The sequence below is a fragment of the Eleutherodactylus coqui genome, chromosome 3 (genome assembly GCF_035609145.1).
Source record: "Eleutherodactylus coqui strain aEleCoq1 chromosome 3, aEleCoq1.hap1, whole genome shotgun sequence".
NCBI classification, from domain to species: Eukaryota; Metazoa; Chordata; class Amphibia; order Anura; family Eleutherodactylidae; genus Eleutherodactylus; species Eleutherodactylus coqui.
In genome coordinates this window covers 22,265,931-22,291,217 of record NC_089839.1, presented here as the reverse complement: position 1 = coordinate 22,291,217, position 25,287 = coordinate 22,265,931, and the positions used below count along the sequence as shown (strand labels likewise).

At 45.5% G+C, this 25,287-nt stretch overlaps 1 protein-coding gene across 1 annotated transcript in view; it reads right to left on the bottom strand.

The window, feature by feature from the left end:
- Nucleotides 1–25,287, bottom strand: part of ZFAND3 (zinc finger AN1-type containing 3) — a 156,107-nt gene that overhangs the window by 83,955 nt on the left and 46,865 nt on the right. Inside the window, exon 2 of the mRNA XM_066595298.1 lies at nt 11,322–11,362. Coding sequence (XP_066451395.1) covers nt 11,322–11,362 — 41 coding nt within the window. The remainder of the gene's footprint in view (nt 1–11,321; nt 11,363–25,287) is intronic.

Sequence of the window (25,287 nt, the reverse complement as noted above, 5' to 3'; positions counted from 1 at the left end):
ATAAAATACAATCCATTCTGATAGGGGGTCCAACTACTTTTGGTAGAAAAGTGTGGATACGGACAGATGAAACGGATAGATGGATTCCAAGAACTTTGCAGCGCTCTAAGGAGATTTTTTATAGGTATTTGCTTTCTTCCCCCCCGGATCAGGGATTAATTGCTGGCAACTGGATATGTGATATAACTAGGACACTGTGCTGCCTAATATAGAGGAGACAGATGGGGCAATAAGGGACCGACACAGGGAGACAGACCGAGCAAGATAAGGAAACCTTGGCGAGAGCACAAACTGAAGGGGTCTTCATTCTTGCACCGTCCGCCCGCAGAGCTCCGGCAGAGGGGTAGATGCACAGTATGAAGGGATCTCCTTGGTCCCGCATCTATAGTGTATCTGACACATCATTAAAGGGGACCACCGACAGGCTTGTGTCTATCAAGACAGAAAGCCAGAGGACTCCCTACTAAGGGCTCCTTGACACCTGCGTTAGGACTCCATTAGGGCAATCAGTCTCTATGTAACATTTCTGGAGCAGCAAGATTGAATTAACCGTTCAGGATTCTTTCTCCATTGACTTCTATAGCTTTCAGATTACTTCCATTCAGTTCCAGTTATTTTGGCAGCGCTGTCTGCAGCTATTGCCTACCATGTCTCTGTAGTGTCCGGGAGATAAGCTGCAGCGTGATGCAGACATATACCAGAGAGTTAATGCAGCAGCATCCCCCTCCTCCCTCCATAGATCTGTGGTCACTTCCAGGAAGCGCTACAGGAGCAACCCCTCTCCTCTCTCCATAGATCTCTGGTCATTTCCAGGAAGAGCTACAGAGGGGCTACAGGTTGCTGGGAGGTGACGGAGAGGAAGATTTCCCCTTTTAACACTGCACACCCGCACAAGTACTGCAAGCACATACTGTAGTAGCGATACCAGTGCAGCGTAAAAGGCTGTTAAAGAAAGAAAGATGTTCTTATATTAAAAACTTTATAGATAATAAACGGTGTGTCGAAATTTTTTAAAAGTTGGCATTTTTCTTTCAAACACAGTGCTACCCCTGACCTGTGGCTACATGAGGTATTGCAGCTTAGATCCATTCACTTCCAAAGCTCCGACCTGCAGTTTCTTTCTTAAAGTTGTATTTTCCGTGTTTCTTTGATTGTTCTGGACACTTGGAAGTCAAACGCTGTCAGCCACAAGGAAGGGCGAAGGCGATGCAGTGATTTATGACATATTGGGCCTGGAGTCCCATATTCCTTACCAGATGGTCGCCGAGGTCATTGCACTCGCATATTCCCCAGTAATCATCCATGGACTAGTTCCAGGTTTGCTGTAAGGAGCGGCATAATTATACAAGTAGAGAAAAAAAAAAATCTAAAAAAAAAAAATCGAATGTATTAAAATTGCAACTAGGAGCGAAGCCTGAGAGTGCAACTTAATGACTTCCGATGCCGCCATCAGTCATCGTGATGAGCAGCGAGAAAGAAGAAGAGAAAATTAGGACCCCCAAGTTATCTTATCAATCTTGTCCGTCGCTAATAAATATTACAACAAGCTGCAGACAACGACAACAGCAGTGGGAGGAGAACACAGAGCATATGGAGATACGAGGAATCATCTGGTATCACCAGGTTAATACTGCCCCCTGTTTATAAGACTATAACTACTATAATACTGCCCCCCATGTACAAGAATATAACTACTATAATACCGGCTCTGTGTACAAGAATATAACTACTATAATACTGCCCCCTATGTACAAGAATAGAACTACTATAATACTGCCCCCTATGTACAAGAATCTAACTACTATAATACTGCCCCCTATGTACAAGAATCTAACTACTATAATACTGCCCCCTATGTACAAGAACATAACTACTATAATACTGCCCCCTATGTACAAGAATATAACTACTATAATACTACCCCTATATACAAGAATATAACTACTATAATACTGCCCCTATGTGCAAGAATATAACTACTATAATACTGCCCCCTATGTACAAGAATCTAACTACTATAATACTGCCCCCTATGTACAAGAACATAACTACTATAATACTGCCCCCTATGTACAAGAATATAACTACTATAATACTACCCCTATATACAAGAATATAACTACTATAATACTGCCTCCTATGTACAAGAATATAACTACTATAATACTGCCTCCTATGTACAAGAATATAACTACTATAATACTGCACCCTAGGAACAAGAATATAACTACTATAATACTGCCTCCTATGTACAGGAATATAACTACTATAATACTGCCTCCTATGTACAAGAATATAACTACTATAATACTGCCCCCTATGTACAAGAATATAACTACTATAATACTGCCTCCTATGTACAAGAATATAACTACTATAATACTGCCCCCTATGTACAAGAATATAACTACTATAATACTGCCCCCTATGTACAAGAATATAACTACTATAATACTGTCCCCTATGTACAAGAATATAACTACTATAATACTGCTCCCTATGTACAAGAATATAACTACTATAATACTGCTCCCTATGTACACGAATATAACTACTATAATACTGCCTCCTATGTACAAGAATATAACTACTATAATACTGCCCCTATGTACAAGAATATAACTACTATAATACTGTCCCCTATGTACCAGAATATAACTACTATAATACTGCCCCTGTGTACAAGAATATAACTACTATAATACTGCCCCTATGTACAAGAATATAACTACTATAATACTGCCCCCTATGTACAAGAATATAACTACTATAATACTGCCTCCTATGTACAAGAATATAACTACTATAATACTGCCCCCTATGTACAAGAATATAACTACTATAATACTGCCCCCTATGTACAAGAATATAACTATTATAATACTGCCCCCTATGTACAAGAATATAACTATTATTAGGCTGCTCATATTTTTTCTTGGTTTCAGACATCATTAGTAGGTCTCTGGTGTTTAATGGATTTCATGCTGTTTTATAAAATAAGGACACTTTTCATTGCTATTTTGTGTACATTGTGAAGATGTGTGCAGTTATATTTTTGCACATAGGGGGCAGTATTATAGTATAAGCACACAACTACTATAATACTACCTCTATATAGAACACATTTAGTGGATTGTCAGATTTAACAGGGATTCCTACAGTGTTTATTCCCCCACGCTCCGGGCTTTATTGTACACATGATGTGTTTAGGGGCGACACTGGGAATCTCAGACACGTCTTTCGGTATTGACTCAGCCTGTATTATTTCCCTGGTTGATAAGAGTGTCCCCTCTATCACTCGTGTGGGATGGGAAGGGTTAAAGTATCTGCTGCCTCCGTTCTCCAGGGGCCGGCGGTGGCACTCACAGATGCCATGTTTTATTTAAAACACACTCTCTCAGTAACCACTTGTTCTAATTGGTGAAGCAAAGCCGTGTCCCCGAAGCGCACAGCTCATTACATTCACCGTGGATTACGGGGGAAAAAAACGCCACGAAACAAACTGCATTGAAATCTACAAATTAAGGGCTCAGGCGTGCGCGACACGGACACGGAATTAGATTGTAATATGGAGTGCAGTCCGCAGGGGGAAAAAACCTGGAGCTACCTGAGCGACGAGCGGCTCCGGGCTCAGCAAACACAAACTCAATCCAAAAATAACACAAAGGCACAAAACAAAGGTCAGGAGAACCGGAGAGGAGAAAAAAGGGGAGAGAGAGGGATCCTCCTACAAGAATATAAACAGTATGGAGGTAAGAGGACATTTATATACAGAAGTACTACAGGAAGATTAACTTCAAGGTTGTACTCTCCAGAGCAGCAAATAAAGGCAATGGACTCAACCAAACAACAGAAATCACCTCCAGATAACTTTGTAAATACACTGCTTACTTATCCTGAGTTACAGCTGCACTCACTATTCTGCTGGTGGAGTCACTGTATACATACATTACTTATCCTATACTGATCCTGAGTTACATCCTTTATTATACTCCAGAGCTGCACTCACTATTCTGCTGGTGGAGTCACGGTGTACATACATTACTTATCCTGTACGGATCCTGAGTTACATCCTGTATTATACTCCAGAGCTGCACTCACTATTCTGCTGGTGGAGTCACTGTGTACATACATTACTTATCCTGTACTGATCCTGAGTTACATCTTGTATTATACTCCAGAGCTGTACTCACTATTCTGCTGGTGGAGTCACTGTGTACATACATTACTTATCCTGTAGTGATCCTGAGTAACATCCTGTATTATACTCCAGAGCAGCACTCACTATTCTGCTGGTGGAGTCACTGTGTACATACATTACTTATCCTGTACTGACCCTGAGTTACATCCTGTATTATACTCCAGAGCTGCACTCACTATTCTGCTGGTGGAGTCACTGTGTACATACATTACTTATCCTGTACTGATCCTGAGTTACATCCTGTATTATACTGCAGAGCAGCGCTCACTATTCTGCTGGTGGAGTCACTGTGTACATACATTACTTATCCTGTACTGATCCTGAGTTACATCCTGTATTATACTCCAGAGCTGCACTCACTATTCTGCTGGTGGAGTCACTGTGTACATACATTACTTATCCTGTACTGATCCTGAGTTACATCTTGTATTATACTCCAGAGCTGTACTCACTATTCTGCTGGTGGAGTCACTGTGTACATACATTACTTATCCTGTAGTGATCCTGAGTAACATCCTGTATTATACTCCAGAGCAGCACTCTCTATTCTGCTGGTGGAGTCACTGTGTACATACATTACTTATCCTGTAGTGATCCTGAGTAACATCCTGTATTATACTCCAGAGCAGCACTCACTATTCTGCTGGTGGAGTCACTGTGTACATACATTACTTATCCTGTAGTGATCCTGAGTAACATCCTGTATTATACTCCAGAGCTGCACTCACTATTCTGCTGGAGTCACTGTGTACATACATTACTTATCCTGTACTGATCCTGGGTTACATCCTGTATTATACTCCAGAGCTGCATTCACTATTCTGCTGGTGGAGTCACTGTGTACATACATTACTTATCCTGTACTGATCCTGAGTTACATCCTGTATTATACTGCAGAGCAGCGCTCACTATTCTGCTGGTGGAGTCACTGTGTACATACATTACTTATCCTGTACTGATCCTGAGTTACATCCTGTATTATACTCCGGAGCTGCACTCACTATTCTGCTGGTGGAGTCACTGTGTACATACATTACTTATCCTGTAGTGATCCTGAGTAACATCCTGTATTATACTCCAGAGCAGCGTTCACATGATATAAATGATGATGCTCTTTAGATATCACCATATATCCCAGCAAGGATGGATATCGTCAGTGTGTGAGCGCTGCATGGGTGGCCGTCCTATTAAGCTGTCTGCAGAGCTGCGGCTTCTAAGGAAGAGGTTGACATCTCCGCTCCGCGTACGTTTCTATCAGCGCCTGACACATTGTGACAACCGTAACAATCACAGCTTAATTGGGCAGGCTGTCAGTGAGAAGGAGAACAATCCCGTACGGCGACATCTACAACAGACACCGCCTCGCTCTGCTGCAAACCAATCTATACGGGGGAAGGGAGCTTCCATGTTCACTGCCGGCAGTTCATACACATACACACACACACACACGCACGCACACACACACACACGCACACACGCACGCACGCCCATTTGGGATCGAGCGATCAGTCCATTATTGAAGGGGATTTACTGGAAGCAGGAAAAATGGGCAAGCATAATGATCTGAGCGACTGAGGCAAGGGCCAAAATGTGACGTGTAGACGACTGGGGCAGACCATCTCCAGAACGGCCGGTCTTGTGGTGTATTCCTGGTAGGTAGTGGTCAGTACCTACCAAGAAAGGACAACCGGTGAAGGGGTGACAGGGTGACTCACTGATGTGTGCGCTGGCCATGACAAAAAGATGTCAGATCACACAGGGCATCGCAGTCAAAGAGCCTATGCTGACTCGTCTACACCGCTTAAAGTGGGTACAGCGGACACGAGAGTCGGACCATGGAGCATTTTAAGAAGGTGCTTGGGGTGAAGAATCATAGTTTACATCATGTTGATGGCCGGTGTGTCACCTACCTGAGGAAGGGGTAACATCACTCCTTAGGGAGAGCACCAAGAAGGTGAGTGAGGAGACTTATGAGGCCATCCATGCTCCTCTGGGTAGTATGCAAATAAGGAAGATGGAATAATATCTCTGCAGCGCCACCTATTGGATGGCAGCATTCCTTCAAATCAATGCTTGACCCTTTATACAGGTGACTCCTTTATTGGCCCCAGTAGTAATAGGTGACTCCTATATTGGCCCCAGTAGTAATAGGTGACTCCTATATTGGCCCCAGTAGTAATAGGTGACTCCTATATTGGCCCCAGTAGTAATAGGTGACTCCTATATTGGCCCCAGTAGTAATAGGTGACTCCTATATTGGCCCCAGTAGTAATAGGTGACTCCTATATTGGCCCCAGTAGTAATAGGTGACTCCTATATTGGCCCCAGTAGTAATAGGTGACTCCTATATTGGCCCCAGTAGTAATAGGTGACTCCTATATTGGCCCCAGTAGTAATAGTTCATCCCCAATATTGGCCCCAATAGTAATAGTTCATCCCCAATATTGGCCCCAGTAGTAATAGTTCATCCCCTATATTGGCCCCAGTAGTAATAGTTCATCCCCTATATTGGCCCCAGTAGTAATAGTTCATCCCCTATATTGGCCCCAGTAGTAATAGTTCATCCCCTATATTGGCCCCAGTAGTAATAGTTCATCCCCTATATTGGCCCCAGTAGTAATAGGTGACTCCTATATTGGCCCCAGTAGTAATAGGTGACTCCTATATTGGCCCCAGTAGTAATAGGTGACTACTATATTGGCCCCAGTAGTAATAGGTGACTCCTATATTGGCCCCAGTAGTAACACTTCACCCCTATATTGGCCCCGGTAGTAATAGTTCTCCCCTACATTGGCCCTGGTAGTAATAGTTCACCCCTATATTGGCCCCGGTAGTAATAGGTCACCCCTATATTGGCCCCAGTAGTAATAGGTGACTCCTATATTGGCCCCAGTAGTAATAGTTCACCCCTATATGGGCCCCAGTAGTAATAGGTGACTCCTATATTGGCCCCAGTAGTAATAGGTGACTCCTATATTGGCCCCAGTAGTAATAGTTCATCCCCAATATTGGCCCCAGTAGTAACAGGTGACTCCTATATTGGCCCCAGTAGTAACACTTCACCCCTATATTGGCCCCAGTAGTAACAGTTCTCCCCTACATTGGCCCCAGTAGTAATAGTTCACCCCTATATTGGCCCCAGTAGTAATAGGCGACTCCTATATAGGCCCCAGTAGTAATAGTTCACCCCTATATTGGCCCCGGTAGTAATAGTTCACCCCTATATTGGCCCCGGTAGTAATAGTTCACCCCTATATGGGCCCCGGTAGTAATAGTTCACCCCTATATGGGCCCCGGTAGTAATAGTTCACCCCTATATTGGCCCCGGTAGTAATAGTTCACCCCTATATTGGCCCCGGTAGTAATAGTTCACCCCTATATTGGCCCCGGTAGTAATAGTTCACCCCTATATTGGCCCCGGTAGTAATAGGTGACTCCTATATTGGCCCCAGTAGTAATAGTTCACCCCTATATTGGCCCCAGTTGTAATAGTTCACCCCTATATTGGCCCCAGTAGTAATAGTTCACCCCTATATTGGCCCCAGTAGTAATAGTTCACTCCTATATTGGCCCCAGTAGTAATAGTTCACTCCTATATTGGCCCCAGTAGTAATAGTTCACCCCTATATTGGCCCCAGTAGTAATAGGTCACCCCTATATTGGCCCCAGTAGTAATAGGTCACCCCTATATTGGCCCCAGTAGTAATAGGTCACCCCTATATTGGCCCCAGTAGTAATAGTTCACCCCAATATTGGCCCCAGTAGTAATAGGTCACCCCTAAATTGGCCCCAGTAGTAATAGGTCACCCCTATATTGGTCCCAGTAGTAATAGGTCACCCCTATATTGGTCCCAGTTGTAATAGGTCACCCCTATATTGGCCCCAGTAGTAATAGGTCACCCCTATATTGGCCCCAGTAGTAATAGGTCACCCCTATATTGGCCCCAGTAGTAATAGGTCACCCCTATATTGGCCCCAGTAGTAATAGTTCACCCCTATATTGGCCCCAGTAGTAATAGGTCACCCCTAAATTGGCCCCAGTAGTAATAGGTCACCCCTATATTGGTCCCAGTAGTAATAGGTCACCCTATATTGGTCCCAGTTGTAATAGGTCACCCCTATATTGGCCCCAGTAGTAATAGGTCACCCCTAAATTGGCCCCAGTAGTAATAGGTCACCCCTATATTGGCCCCAGTAGTAATAGGTCACCCCTATATTGGCCCCAGTAGTAATAGGTCACCCCTATATTGGCCCCAGTAGTAATAGGTCACCCCTATATTGGCCCCAGTAGTAATAGGTCACCCCTATATTGGCCCCAGTAGTAATAGGTCACCCCTATATTGGCCCCAGTAGTAATAGTTCACCCCTATATTGGCCCCAGTAGTAATAGTTCACCCCTATATTGGCCCCAGTAGTAATAGTTCACCCCTATATTGGCCCCAGTAGTAATAGTTCACCCCTATATTGGCCCCAGTAGTAATAGTTCACCCCTATATTGGCCCCAGTAGTAATAGTTCACCCCTATATTGGCCCCAGTAGTAATAGTTCACCCCTATATTGGCCCCAGTAGTAATAGTTTTTTTTTCTTTTACTAAATCAATTCTTAAAACGTAGCTTTTATCCATAGATGACTGATAATATAATGAAGGGTGCGGACCATCACAGTGTTTAACATAGACCCACCTTAGTTCCCCAACAGGTCTTCTATTGGAACATACGAAGACCCTAGTATGCACAGGATGATGGATTAATACAATATCCTCCTGTTCTATACGCACTCAAAGGCGATACCCCCTTTAATATTGGGGTCTACGCACAGAAGTCCTGGATCGTCCCCCCATAGTGGAAAAGGTGGGACAATCCAAGAACCCCAAATGTAGAGTGTGTAACAGAGATCTCGTTTGATTCTCACAACCTCTAGGAAGGAGCTTGCAGCTACTTTGTGTCGTTCCACTATCTTACAGTTGTAAGAGAACGCCCGTATGAATGATCTTTGGTGCAATTTTCCAGATGTGTTTCCACTGGTTCTCATCATTATTGGGTCAACGCCTCTCTGTTGCTTAATTCAACGTCATCAGAAACAAAAAATTCACCATTCAAGAGTCATAAGAAGAGACACTCAGAAGAATCCCACGATATGGGGTATCCGAAGATGTCCGAGCAGCATTGTAAAACTAGAGAGTCAGCAGCCACCAAGTGTAGTACCACGTATCCCCAGGCTAAGCCTCATCCGGGCTTGGGTATTATACCCTTTGTTTCTAGCTGAGTCTACCCTCGGCCCGTTAGCTATAGAGCCGGAGGACCGTAGCATCAGCCTCACAGACCAACACGAGCCGAGCTGAGTCTGCGGCCTTTAAGTATACAATCATACTCTAGATCAGGGCTTCCCAAACTTTTTCAACCATGGAGCCTTTTTTGAAGCAAAAGTTTTTGTGGAACCCCAAAGGTGTGGTCAGGGGAGGGGTTAGGGGCGTGGCTTATCACAACATATGATTTTTACCTCCATCATTATAAAAAAGACAGGGCCATTAAAAAAAATTACAGGGAGGATCACTGGATGGGCTATTAATATACATTATATTTAAAATGAATAGAGATGAGCGAACGTACTCGTTTCGAGTACTTACGCACCCGAGTACCGCCATTTTCGAGTACTTCAGTACTCGGGTGAAAAGATTCAGGGGGCGGGGAGAGGCATGGCGGTGCGGGGGGTAGCAGCGGGGAACAGGGGGGAGCCCTCTCTCTCTCCCTCTCCCCCCCACTCCCCACTGCTACCCCCCGTGCCGCCACGGCGCCCCCCGAATTTTTTCGCCCGAGTACGGAAGTACTCGGAAATCGCGGTATTCGGGCGGAAAAGGGGCGTGGCCGAGCACGTTCGCTCATCTCTAAAAATGAACATGCTGTGGAATTAAATCCAGCACCTCATGTCAGCGTCCCCACGGGTTTGCGCAGATTGTTTCCACAGCGTGTGGATGAGATTTGCAAAATCTCATCCACTTTGCTGCTATAGATACCATAAATTCCACAACTAATCCGCCCCCGGCAGTGATAGGCGGCCCCCACTGCGGCCCCCGGCAGTGATAGGCGGCCCCCACTGCGGCCCCCGGCAGTGATAGGCGGCCCCCACTGCGGCCCCCGGCAGTGATAGGCGGCCCCCGGCAGTGATAGGCGGCCCCCGGCAGTGATAGGCGGCCCCCATTGCGGCCCATTGTGGTGAGCAGCTGTGCCACAGGTTCGGCACCATGGAGACACTCTCTCGGAGCCCCTGTCTCTTGTGGAGCCCCAAGGGCTTCGCGGTGCACAGTTTGGGAACCGCTGCTCTAGAGTAAAGTCCTAAACACATTTGTAGAGATGGGCAACATATCACTGTATAAGCAGGATCCATATATACAGAATATAAAACATATAAAGGGATCATAGAAATGTATCTTATAATAAAAAATGGACAGAAAGTGGTGACAATCAGAGAATAGTCGGGATGGGGGGCGCTAACAGTATATTCGGATGCTGAATAAAAACTAATATATATATAGTAAAACATGAATATTCTATCATAAGAACGTCTGGGCTAACAAATCGAGAGGGAATTAAACAGAACAGAATCCAACAGGACATTTATGTATATATTTAAATGCTTAAAAAAAAGTTATGCTAACATTTTTTGGGGGAAAATTGGAGGTTTTACCCGCTCGTGCCAAACATTAAAATCTGCATATCAATTATTCTAATAAACTTGCACGGATTTGATGCGTAATCCGGGCGAATTTCGCAATGCAAACAGACTAAGCGACGTTCGTACGGTAAATCACTGCCGGATTTTTCGATGCAGATGTTAATCTGCGCCGCTGCTGCGGATTTCTGACATGGATTTTGATTTGTTTGAGCCGCGTGTCTGCATGTAAATTTACGCCAGTCCATTGGCAGAATCTGCGTGCGGAACCCGCGTCAAGAAGTGATGTGTACCTTTTTTTCTTTTTTCTCACACGCGGATTTTAAGTCTACGCAGATTCCTATTACTAAGAGAGAGGTGCGGACTGCTGCAGATTCCACGCCAAACCCGTGTCGAAAAGCGTCATGTGAACGCGGTCTTGGGGTGCAGAGAGCGCAGACAGGTACTCACCCGCAAAACATTTCGAACACAGATTCATCGTCTTACTGGACCTGGAAGAGAGAAAAACAAAGCAGCGTTACATCTCTGTTTCACGCGTCGTTCTAGAGGTCTACGTAGCATCACACAGGAAGCCTTCTAGTAAGGCGAGCTTAGTACAGACACAGAACCAGCAGGGGGCTGCACATGCGATGCAACCTGAGACACAACATACTGAATGCAGCTCTGGATGTAACTGGAGCCACATTGCCAGTAACCCTACAGACAAGACCTTTCTACTAGGCTCATTATCTTTATTTCTACCGTCCTCTAGGCTGACACGACGGCTTCCTACGCTGCGCCTCCTCGACCCTCCTATTGTGGAAGCGATGCCTGCGCTCGCACAACAAATCTCACCTTCCTGCGAAAATGAAATTAACGAAAATGCACTTAGGGAAAAATAGCTGTTTCATATAAGCCTCCCTGCGCTTCAATTACACGGCGTGCGAAGAGAGACGATTACTACTCCGGGGCTGCAGACGCCGCCGTACGCGGGTTTACCGACGGCGCTTTAAATAAACAGCGAAATAACAAAAAATAATAATAAAACAAGCTTCATTTGTCAAATCTCTCCGAACAAGTATCACACTGAGCCAAATGGCCGCTTTCTGCCGACGCTCCGCTCCTGGCACCGCGCCGCCAAATAGAAAACAGTGCTATAAATATTTAGAGTGTTCGCCCAGGCAGAGGGGATGAGCAGCCGGATTCATCATCGCGCCAATCTGAATCCATCACCCGCTTCTCCCAGAGAATCACTACGGAAACCTAGAAAATTACTAAATCAGCTCGACAATTAGGATCCGCACCTTCTGGGGGAAACCCCGAAACCTCGCAGCGAATGCGGCACGAACAAGCGCGTCTACGTCTTGTAGCGTTATTAGGCGGCTCGCGGGTTATGGAAACCATTTAGCTCGCTGTACAACCATCATTGACTTCTGTGGGAGCGTAGCGCGATCCGTTCGGGCGTTCTCGCGTGTGTCAGTGATGGTCGTGTCCAGCCACACTGGGGACCAGAACTAGAGATGGGTGCGGGTCCTAGAAGAGGGACCCGCATCTAGCAGACTGTCATGGCCCATCCAGCAAGTCTCAGATGGAAATACCCCCTTTAGGGTGCGTTGGCACATTAGTGATTTGCGGCAGATTTGGGCGCGGATTTGCAGATGTGTGCGACGCACCCTCAGGGCTCATTCACACGGGCGCATGTCATTTTGGTCCGCTGCGCTGCGCAATGCATGCGTTTTTGTTGCGGATGTGCAAATTTTTTTTTTATTTTTATTTTTTTACATTTGCGTTCCAACCGTTTCTCGCGGCCATAAAAAGCAAAAATGAAAAAAACGACAATGCGGCCGACGCCATCACATTTTATGTTTCCGCAGTCTCCTGTAAGAATGGTTTCACATCTGCCCTGGAATTCCGGAGGTTCCGTCGCAGATCAGGCTGCGAATGCCAGAAGAAAAAGCGCTTTTTCTTCCCTCGCCAAAAACCGGGCGAGTGGGCAGGAGCGGGCGGACCCTATTATAGCCAATGGGACCCGTTCAGTGCAGTTCGGTTCCGTCCAGAGACAGAACCGGTTGGCCGCGGGGATTCCCTTTTCCCGAATGGAGCAGGAAAGCAGAATCGCCAGTGGAGATGTGAAGGCAGCCTAACATACGTAAAAACACGCATGTAACATCTGCGCATGCTGCGGGGTTTTTACGCTTTCATAGATGGCAAAGGGAACCTGTGAATGGGCCCTATGGCTATTGTTCACATGGCATAAATCCACTTCGGATTTTCCAACTTGGATTAAAGGCGTATTCCCAAAATTGACTTTTTATCACTTATTATCTGGATAGGAGATAAAAGTCTGATGGGTCAGGGTCTCCACACTGAGATCCCCACCAATCCCAAGTTGGATGGAAGCTGTCCGTGCGGATCCCGCTGAAAAATAGAATTTTTTGCTGCGATTTTAAATCCGTTCACAGAAATCACAATCAATATCCGCTCATGTGTGCAGATATGCCAATGGTCTATTCTTTCAATGAGTGCAGAATATCGTGGATTGTTCATGCGAGTGACAATCACAAATTCCGCAATTCAAATCCGCCCGTGTGCAGGCGGCCTTGGGCTACAATCGCACAGCGAATTCTGCAATTAATCCAACCCCAAATCTCCATGGAGTCTGCTCTAATTATCCCCACATCCAAAAGTTTTCCATTACTTTGTCCTGGGCTTTAAACCGGGCTGATAGTAAAAATACAGCGCAAGAGTAAAGCTGCTGCAATCAAGAAGGTCGGGTCCTGGGCTGTCAGATACAACCGAAGACCCAAAGAAGAAGTAGTTTAGAACAGCTTCTGTCTTTTCTTTCGCAGGCTCCATAGCGCACTGCATTGGACCCAGCGATCACATGAGCACTGGCAGCACCCGGCATGTCAGAGCCGCAGGGTCCTAGCAGACCCCTGACCAGCTCTATTAGTCACTACAGGGGGACGTTTTCACCTATAACTGGGTCTCCTATGGATGCGGCCCTTATAGATGCCTCAATTATAGTGGAAAAGTATGAAATACAGAGAAAAAAAATAGTGTGAATGCCTCCCAGAGGCCTTATATGACGTCACGTGGGGTCAGAAATATTATAAATAGTTACAAAAATAATTTTTAAAAAAAGTCACAGAATAAAAAATATATATGAATTAAGAAAACGACCCGTCGCTGACGGCAGCCTAAAACGTCACCATAGCAGATTATAACATTTTATATTAAAGCGTCAGAAACAAAATGTCATCCTGCACTTTAACATAAATATAATCATTACAGACCCACATGTGGATTTAACCACCTGAGCGAATCCATGAGCCGATGCCGGATCCAGAAACTGAACCCTTGCCAAAAAACCTATGTGAATGGGACCTTAAACTGAACCCACTTTTTCCTAGTGCTGCTCACACAGCCAGGGTGGGGCATGTGCCCTGGGTGCAATGAGGAGGGGAAGCGCCAGACCAGCCTATAGTCAAAAAAGGTAATCAGCTGATTGCTGCAGGAGAACAGAGGAAGAGATCCAGACAATGTAGGAAAAAGATGATGAATTAATGTAATGTAACCTTTTTTTAATTTAATTGGTTGGGTGGAGGGGTGGTGTGGGGGAGGGGTTGCAAACTATCTTTGCCCCGATGCACGAAGGCCTAGGTACAGTACACCCAACAGGGGTGGTTATAATTCTGTTCCATATGCAAGTAATAATGCAACATCTCTGCCCTGATAGCTGGTTACAATGTATCAGTCTGTTCGCCTCCCAGAGAATGGTCTTGCCTGGATACAAAGCTGTGAGAAGAATGATGTCCTGAAGGCTTTTCAGCCTTTGACTTACAGCAAGCAGAGATCTTGAAGAAGATCAGGAATCTACTTGAAAACGTATTCGTTAGTTGCAGGACTTTGGGCCGGTTTGTTCCCCTCCATCCCCTTTGCGGTACCGCGCTGTATATCGCTGCCATGTACCGTGTCGCAGCGACGCTCCGCTGGAAGGAATAAATCCTCCTCCTGGAAACAAACAATAACACCGAACAAGGAGCCTTTATATTGGGCAATCAAAGCCACGCAGAGAACAATAGGACCGGGAGGAGAGAAAAACAAGAACGCAATAAAGCGGAAAGATTATCTGGTCCCAGAGCCCCTCCGCCGGCCGGACCGCGCACGCCAGGAAGACGAAAAAGTTTGGATGTAATTGTTTGGAGGGCAGAAATCTTTATTAACAACACTTGTATCTTCTTACATTAGCGGCCGGCCTCCAGAAGCAGCAAATTGCAACAATCCACCAGTGGATAGAAAACGACGAGAAGCTCGCAGGCAAATTATCGTGGCGCACAAGGCAATAAGTGGCGCAACTCCTGGGAGACTAATTACATCTATTACAAAGTAGGATGTGACCTTCTGTCTGACCTACAGCAGCCGCCTGCGCACTGCGCCCCTCCGGCGCTCGGAAATCTATAACTTCCAGCGCGGCCTGACAGCTGGGACTTGTAGTTTCAGAACCGTCGTAACTACACAGGAAGCAGAGAGGAGACGGAGCGCGGACGCCGAACCCCTGAAGGACGCCGACCGCTTTTTTTCCTCCTCACTTTCAAAAAACTCATAACTCTTATTTTCCTATTAACGCAGCTGTCGTGTTTTCTGCGAGGCGATTGTATTCTTCAACGGTACCATTTAATATACCATAAAAACCTTTAAAAAATTCCTACGTAGAGTGAAATGAAAAAAAACCCCGCAATTACGCCAATTTGGGGTGCGTTTTTTTTGCTTTCACAGCGCACACACTGCGGGAAAAAGGATATGAAAACTTTATTCTGTGGGTCCGTACGATTACGACGACACTAAATCTATGTAAAATAAAGGATCTTTGGGAAAAAATACATTTTCTGCCGCCATAACTGTATTTTCCCGTTGAGATAGCGGGGGGCTCGTATTTTGCAGGATGGCCTGTAGTTTCTATTGGTAACATTTTGGAGTTTGTGAGACTTTTTGATAACTTTTCGCCCCCCTGCACACGGGCGGAAATTCTGTGGGAAATCCCGCTGCGGAACTTCTGCCCGTGTGCAGGGGGCCAAAAAGTTATCCAAAAGTCTCACAAACTCCAAATTGTATTAGAAACCGCAATCCTAGGCAGACGGCCGCGATTTGTCCGCGTGAAATGACATGCGGAAAACAAATCATGGCATGCTCTATTTCTGTGCGGGTCTCACAGTAGTGCCAGGCCGGCTCCGCTCTGCGCATGTGCCGACTGGCTGGTAGCTGACACATCACAGAGCTGGAGCCACGGGAGCAGGTGAGACCCGCACTGGTCCCTGCAGGGGCGCGGGTTGGGTCCCGGCCGTCTGACCCAGCCGTCTGCAGGAGGACTTTATTGTATTTCTTCTTGAAGACCACAAATGCGCAGTTCTCGCATTGTGTATTTTTTTCCTGACGACATTCACCTTGCCGGATAAATAACGTGTTACTATGATGCATTACCGACGCAGCAATACCAAATATGTGTTAATATGGAAGAAGGAGGGAGGGAGGCGCAATTTTACATTTTTTTCTCCACTTTTTTTAGATCACATTGGGGTCTTGAACTTGTGCCCATTTGATCATTCATACAGTACAATGTAATACACCACAGTATTATATAGGAATCTATTCACGGCAGTCTTGGGGGCCCTTCAGAAGTGCCCGGGACTGCCATGGCATCTGAACGGGACCCTGAACGGGACACGGACACGGACACACACACGGACACGGACACACACACACGGACACGGACACACACACACGGACACACACACACACGGACACACACACACACGGACACACACACACACGGACCTGTCTGTAAAGTGCAGTTAATAGGTCTGTAATAGCTTTTTTTCCTCCTGAAGCAGCGTCACACACATATCGGTTGTGTCTGGTGAAGCAAATCTGGTTGAGCTGCAGTACCAGACACAACCTGTGGCCAGCTGTGGTGCTGTGTTCTGGAGGAAAGTGTTTTTTTTGTAAAATCCTATACAAGTTTCTTCACCTGGTGTAAACTACACAACTAGACGCTGCTCCATAGATTTAGGGAACATTAAAGGCCGAATGCACACGGCGGGGTCGAAGTAGCCCGCTGGAGGTCATTTAGTAGGGCTCCGCAGCGCGCCTCCATCTGGATGCTGGGTTGATGCTCTGTCCAGCTCTCCTCTGTCCTGACTGTGCTGAGGCACACAGCAAGCCTGGCAATGCCACATATGGATGTGCCCTTGATGTACAATCTGACTGGGCTGCAGGTGGCACCTCATGTACCCGTAGTGCCAAGGACACCAGTAGAACTAGAGAAGAATCGGTCAGAGAGGAGGAGAGAGGAATCGTCTGCAGTCCCTTTTTGGGGTATCCTGCTGTCGCCTCTCCATGCAAGACTCCATGCATTTCAATGGGTCTGGCGAATGTCTGCCCTCGCCGCTGAACGGAGCCACTACTGCGCACCAGCAGCCCATCTGTCACTACAGTACACTACAGAAATGTGAGAAGGGAGTGCGAGTTGTGAAATAAGGGGGGCATAGGACGCCCACCCAGCTAGCAGTTCTCACCCCCTTTAAATGTTCCTGTGATGGCTGGTAACAAGGCATTATTGGGAATTGCTATTTTAGCCACTACCTGAGAGTTCTTGCACTTCATTCTCAGCTACAGCGGACATCTTATCTGTCGGCAGACCCTAAAAAGACGGACACTTGGAGCAACGGGAAGGCGCTCCAGTGAACCGCGCTTATGTTCAGAGGGTTCCATCAGGTAACGGAAACCATTTCAGTTATGTAATTCCTACTCAAGCGATTGCCTGATGGAGAAAGCTACACCGCAACCTCAAGGTAAGGCGTCAGAGGTGGGATGCTGCGAGCTTAAGACGTCTCCGCAATTGACCCGACTGTACAAGACGTTCTCCCGCCTTGCAAGGACGCCCTCCCCTCCCAGCAGGTTCTAATAAGAGGACGGAGTGTTACAAAGAGCCAAGAGGGACCTTCACATCACGAAGCGGCAGCTTAATATTCCAGTCAGCGCTCGGCGGCCGCTCTCCGCGACATTTGCATATCCTGCGCGTTGATTACAAAACATCCAGCTGCGTTATAATAATTTGCTGGAGAATTTTATATTTCCTCGATGGGAATAGAGCGGAGAAAAGGCGTCCGGGAAGGACAAAGAGGAGAGAGCCGGACACAACTTTATTAACCCCTTGAGGAGGGTTTACGGGACTTAAAAGGGCTTAAACAAACAATTGAATACTCCCCTACCCCGGTGGCTCCCTGTCCAGAGCTGCAGTCCCGCTGCTCGCCACACGGAACCCGGAAGAAGCGACTGGCGGTCCCGTGCCGTACATTGTGCGCGTAACCGCTCAACCACTAACAGGCTTCAGGGGCCATGGAAGAATCACGGCCACTTCTTCAGAGTTCCATGCGGCGGGCAGCGGCGCTGGGCGGGGGAGCCGCGGGGACAGGCGAGTATTCAAGTTTTATTTTAAGCCTTTTTTTTTTTTTTTTTTTTAAAGTCCTGGAAAACCCCTTTAAGCAGAGGATAGCGCCAGGACACGATGCAGCCATCCGATATTGGAGGTATTTTCACGTGCGAATTCAGTCGATATGGTAATTGGACGCAACTCACACGCAAAATTTGTGCGCGCAATACGCAGTGAATAGAATCCATTGATTTCAGTGGCTTCATTCAAATGAACATATTTTGCGCATGCATTTCGTTAACTGTATAAAAAAAAAAAAAAAAAAAAGCCGCAGCATCTTCAATTTTTGTGGACGCATTGCGCTCGAACATAGCAGGTATTAAACTAATTTAAATTAATCACTCATTGAAATCAGCGGGAGTATGCTTGTGTGCGCAAATATGCAAGGCTTGTACCTGCAAAAAAATACAGTAAAACACGCATCGGCGCGCGCAAAAACACAATGTTCGCTGCACAAATACGCTTACACCGCTGTGATTCCGAACTTACACCGAGAGAAGGGAATGGCAGAAACAGCCAGGGGGAGCAGTGCGCCGGCAGATCTGTGTAGAGGCAGCAGCACAACCAGCTGTGTGGAGGAGTTACACAGGCTCTAACGCAGCAACATGAAGACTCTAGAAGGTTGCTTCGTTTTGCATTCAGGAAGCAAACGAATTTAAGGAAAAAAGAAATTCAGCGCAAAACATGTCCGAAGCCTCGAACTTTACTGCAAGGGGTTCGCTGACAATACCCTCGTCTGTGACAGAACTTATAAAAGATAGGTTGGCAGGAAGAGCATTTGCCATCATCTCCACAGGGGTAAACGGGAGCTCTGGACACACAGGACTTGTATTCCAGTACTGCATAGAAAATGCAGTACATCTAAGGCAGGGGTGTCAACGCATTTTCACCGAGGGCCACATCAGCCTTCTAAAGGCTGGCTGTAATAGCAAGACTGTAGTAGTGACCCCTATAGTGGCCCCAGTAGTAATAGGGTCCCCCTAAACAATAATAGAGTCACGCATAAAGATCCCAATAAAGTCCCCTGTATTGGGTACAGTGGCCCCAGCAGTAAACGTGCCGCCACAGGGGCCCCAGCAGTAAGCGTGCCGCCACAGGGACCCCAGCAGTAAACGTGCCGCCACAGGGGCCCCAGCAGTAAGCGTGCCGCCACAGGGGCCCCAGCAGTAAGCGTGCCGCCACAGGGGCCCCAGCAGTAAGCGTGCCGCCACAGGGGCCCCAGCAGTAAGCGTGCCGCCACAGGGGCCCCAGCAGTAAGCGTGCCGCCACAGGGGCCCCAGCAGTAAACGTGCCGCCACAGTGGCCCCAGCAGTAAACGTGCCGCCACAGTGGCCCCAGCAGTAAACGTGCCGCCACAGTGGCCCCAGTAGTAATAGTGCTGCCCGGATTCCAGGCCTGGATGTCTCGCTATCATCTCAAACCTTCCCTCTCAGGACCTTGAGGGATAGCTGCGGCCGCACAGACCAAACGTGGAAGGGTGCTGGGGTGCAGCGTGTGTTGGTGCATACAATGTCAATATCGGGCGACTGCGGAGACCAGACAGAGGCGAAGGGTTAGGTTTGAGATAGCACCCACCATTCTCAAGAAAGGGGAAAATATACCTGCGGTACCCAGTCACCCTCAGCAGTCACATCAGAATGAATGGAGCGCTGGCTGAGCATACGGAGTCCGCACTCCATTCATGTCAATGGGGCTGATGGAAATACCCCAGCTGTAAATACCCCAGCGCTAGTCACTTGGCCATCTCCACAGACCCATTGAAAGTAAAGGTTGTGTCAGTGCACTTGCGAGGCCAGCGCTCCATTCTGTCTCCTGTTCACTGCAGGGGGCGCAGTAACCTCACGTTGCGTTGAGATGGAAAGTACAAACGGGACCCCCATTCTTTAGTGGTGACACCCCCACCACTCAGTAGGTTATCTGTTAAGGCTTCCAGGAATCACTCAGACTGCAAGACATCACAACTTCTGTTCACGGACCGTACAGCGAGCATCCTGGAAGTAGTAGTCCTCACACTACACCGCAATACTTCTCCCATAATGCAATGCGGCCAAATTCAGAATTACAAAAAAATTATTAAAGAACAACCCCGCCTTCAAGCAATAATCTATAGCTGACCCTGAGACATAACTACAAACAATGATTCAGGGAAACGACCTTGGCCGCACAGGCTGAGCCTGGAAGGGGAACATCGCCTTTAAGAGCGGAGAGGTTTGGAATCGGCGTAGTCATATTTACTTCACGTCCTGTCATCGCTCCTCGCTGATTACAAGCTCCTGATTTATACGGCTCTATAAAAGAACCTAATTACAAAGCAGATGAAGTCAGTGGATGCTGGATGGGCCCCCGTGGGGCGATACGTTACCGGCCACAAAGCAGCCGACAGACAAACAAAGCACGGTGAGACGCATTACCTAAACTGGGCGATTCGGAACTTTTAAGGGATTGCGTCGGAGGAACGGGAAAAAAAAAGAAGAAAAAAAAAACTGCTATACGTGCAGCACATGCAAGAAAAAAAAGCTGCAATACAGGTAACCGTGCGCAGATCTACTACTGGGGATATAAGACGCAACACAGTAGTAAGCGCTGCCCCTTTAACAGCAGATGAAGGGTTCACTGATGTGGTGAGAGGGCCTTCAGCGATTCTTCTATCTCATGAGATCAATGTCATATTCTATGTATAGAAAGCGACGCTTTAAATGCCACCATATTGTTCGGCAGACTTCAGGTATTCTTCGCCGAGGAGCCCGAGAGGCGTCCCCCCCATTTACACTCAGACTGGGCAGAATACAGGAGAGTGCTAACCTTTACTGAACAAAAGGCGGCAGCTTCAGGGAGGGACGGGGCGGCACTGCTGGACCACGGACCGGGGTCTACGCTCATTCAGACCCTCACAATAGATCCTGTCGATATGTTTGTGTGGAAAGGCTGCGGAGTGAATGAGGCCGTAAGCTGCTGCAAGTCAACAGAAGGAAATCTCTCAGCGCTGACGTTTCCAAAAAACGACACCAAAAGTCATTTCTAATATGTGGTTAGATCAAAGACTGTAAAAAGCCCCAAAGTGAGCAGAAAGATACATTGTACTAGCACAAAAGACGGGCAAATATGAAATTCTCAGAAATAAAGGAGAAAAAAAAACAAAACGCAAAAATTATGAAAAACTGCCCTCATATACAACAATAACTACTGTAATACTGCCCCTAATATACGAGATGACAACTATAATACTGCCCCCTATGGACAAGTATAGAACTACTATAATACTGTCCTTTATGTATAAGAATATAACTACTATAATACTGCCCCCTATGTACAAGAATATAACCACTATAATACTGCCCCCTATGTACAAGAATATAACTACTATAATACCGCCCCCTATGTACAAGAATATAACTACTATAATACTGCCTTCTATATACAAGAATATAACCACTATAATACTGCCCCCTATGTACAATAATATAACCACTATAATACTGCCCCCTATGTACAAGAATATAACTACTATAATACTGCCCCCTATGTACAAGAATATAACTACTATAATACTGCCCCCTATGTACAAGAGTATAACTACTATAATACTGCCTCCTATGTACAAGAATATAACTACTATAATACTGCCTCCTATGTACAAGAATATAAGTACTATAATACTGCCCCCTGTGTACAAGAATACAACTACTTAGATTTGATCAATCCTGTATATACCTGTAACTTTTGATGTCGCCCAGGTGACTGCCCGCTCCTAGTGACCTAGAGGTGACCATGGAGGAGCAGATAGTCACCTGGCTGACAGCAACATTTCTAGGTGTTATGTAGCGAATTGACCAAGTCTTGGCTTTCGCAGCGGCTCGCAGTGGACCCTCACATGCTCAGTATATGCAGATGTTTCTAGATTAGTTTTCTTTGCACCTTACAGTTATCAGAGGTTGCTGCTCTTAGAAAAGAGGTTGGGGGGCTGGGGTGGGGGAGGGGGGGTGGGTCATAAAACACAGGAACAGAACTATTTAGCACAGAACAAAGTGTAAGGATCAGGAGAGGAACCTTTATCATCCCAACGTATAAAAATTATTTGATGAGAGCAGAGAAACAGAAAGGTCACTTGATAAATCGTCAGCGGTAATGTCTCTAAAAATAAAAGACTCTGAATTATTCTCCGGGACTTTATCACTCCGGTATAGAAAATCAGCTGCAGAAAATGGAAAGTACATAAATTAGATTCTCTGCATGGCTGAATGGTGCAATAAAGTGCGGGACCGGCCAGGAGAGCCACAAAGTCAAATGTAAAACACATCAGCATTAAAAGGACACCAACTGTACTCCATACATAGTAAGGAGAACTCCAGCCTATGCTGACCTCTCCACCAGCTTCAGGAGGCAGTACTATGGCAGTTATATCCTTTATATCCTTGTACATAGGAGGCAGTATTATAGTAGTTATATTCTTGTACATGGGGGCAGTATTATAGTAGTTATATTCTTGTACATGGGGGCAGTATTATAGTAGTTATATTCTTGTACATAGGGGGCAGTATTATAGTAGTTATATTCTTGTACATAGGGAGCAGTATTATAGTAGTTATATTCTTGTACATAGGGAGCAGTATTATAGTAGTTATATTCTTGTATATAGGGGCAGTATTATAGTAGTTATATTCTTGTACATAGGGGCAGTATTATAGTAGTTATATTCTTGTACATAGGGGGCAGTATTATAGTAGTTATATTCTTGTACATAGGGAGCAGTATTATAGTAGTTATATTCTTGTACATAGGGAGCAGTATTATAGTAGTTATATTCTTGTACATAGGGAGCAGTATTATAGTAAATATATTCTTGTACATAGGGGGCAGTATTATAGTAGTTATATTCTTGTACATAGGGGGCAGTATTATAGTACTCATATTCCTGTACATAGGGGGCAGTATTATAGTAGTTATATTCTTGTACATAGGGGGCAGTATGATAGTAGGTATATTCTTGTACATAGGGGGCAGTATTATAGTAGTTATATTCTTGTACATAGGGAGCAGTATTATAGTAGTTATATTCTTGTACATAGGGGGCAGTATTATAGTAGTTATATTCTTGTACATAGGGGGCAGTATTATAGTAGTTATATTCTTGTACATAGGGGGCAGTATGATAGTAGGTATATTCTTGTACATAGGGGGCAGTATTATAGTAGTTATATTCTTGTACATAGGGGGCAGTATGATAGTAGGTATATTCTTGTACATAGGGGGCAGTATTATAGTAGTTATATTCTTGTACATAGGGTGCAGTATTATAGTAGTTATATTCTTGTACATTGGAGGCAGTATTATAGTAGTTATATTCTTGTACATAGGGGGCAGTATTATAGTAGGTATAATCTTTTACATAGGGGGCAGTATTATAGTACTCATATTCCTGTACATAGAGGGCAGTATTATAGTAGTTATATTCTTGTACATAAGAGGCAGTATTATAGTAGTTATATTCTGGTACATAGGGGGCAGTATTATAGTAGTTATATTCTTGTACATAGGGGGCAGTATTATAGTAGTTATATTCTAGTACATAGAGGGCAGTATTATAGTAGTTATATTCTTGTACATAGGAAGCAGTATTATAGTAGTTATATTCTTGTACATAGGGGGCAGTATTATAGTAGTTATATTCTTGTACATAGGGGGCAGTATTATAGTCGTTATATTCTTGTACATAGGGGGCAGTATTATAGTAGTTATATTCTTGTACATAGGGGGCAGTATTATAGTCGTTATATTCTTGTATACAGCAGGCAGTATTATAGTAGTTATATTCTTGTACATAGGGGGCAGTATTATAGTAGTTATATCCTTGTACATAGGGGGCAGTATTATAGTAGTTATATTCTTGTACATAGGGACAGCATTATAGTAGTTATATTCTTGTACATAGGGGGCAGTATTATAGTAGTTATATTCTTGTACATAGGGGGCAGTATTATAGTACATATATTCTTGTACATAGGGGGCAGTATTATAGTAGTTATATTCTTGTACATAGGGGGCAGTATTACAGTACTTATAGTCTTGCATAGAAGCTCCCTCTAGCAGTGGATACAGGTAGATGAAATATTATCATCGGTATAAAATATATACAGCCCCACATTTCCTGTATAGATGTATAGGAATAAGCAGAGCTCTACAATCCATAAAGATGTATATTAAGAAACTAATCAGCACAGAAGTTTGAACCCAATTACATAAAAAAAATTATGTTCCCGGTTAATGCTGCCCTTTAAGCTTTGTCTATGCCATAAACTGCAGCCTGTTCCTCTGGAACGGTTTATGCCATTTAAGTTAACTATTGTAACCGGCTTTGCAGTGTAATTATAAAGCCATAAGAGCGAGGACCTTCCGACCCGCAGCGCCTCTCGCCGCGCCGGATACTCATCATCCCGCCGTGCTGTTGGAGCAGTCGCTCTGCGCTGCACGCGGTTTCCCACCTATGATGGAAGTGGTCGGACCGCATATAGACACGGCGGGCTTGTAAACGCAGCCGAGATATAATGGAGCTCCATGTTATGCCGGTGTGGGAAAGTAACCGCGGCCAACCGGCGAGTGGCTTTAAAAACAGCGATCCCTTTAGCCGAAGACTGTACAGTTCAACGTCTTACGTCATTAATCCTGCAATATCCACGGCAGTCGGAGAGGTTCTGACCGGGCGGCCCGCGCTCAGGTTTTGCGCTATTTTCAACCTCCGCTGAGAGAGCCGAACAGAACAATAGGGCTGCAGTGCTACAGGTAATATCTTAAGAAGTAACAGCATTAATTCAGCCGCTCCGCAGAGACCATTGAACCGCCCCGAGGTCGTCTGGAGGAAATCCATAAAAACTCTTTCGGAAAAAGTGCATAATAAAACAAAACAAAAAAAACAAGCAAAAATCAAAGCTTTTACTGCCTGGCAAATCA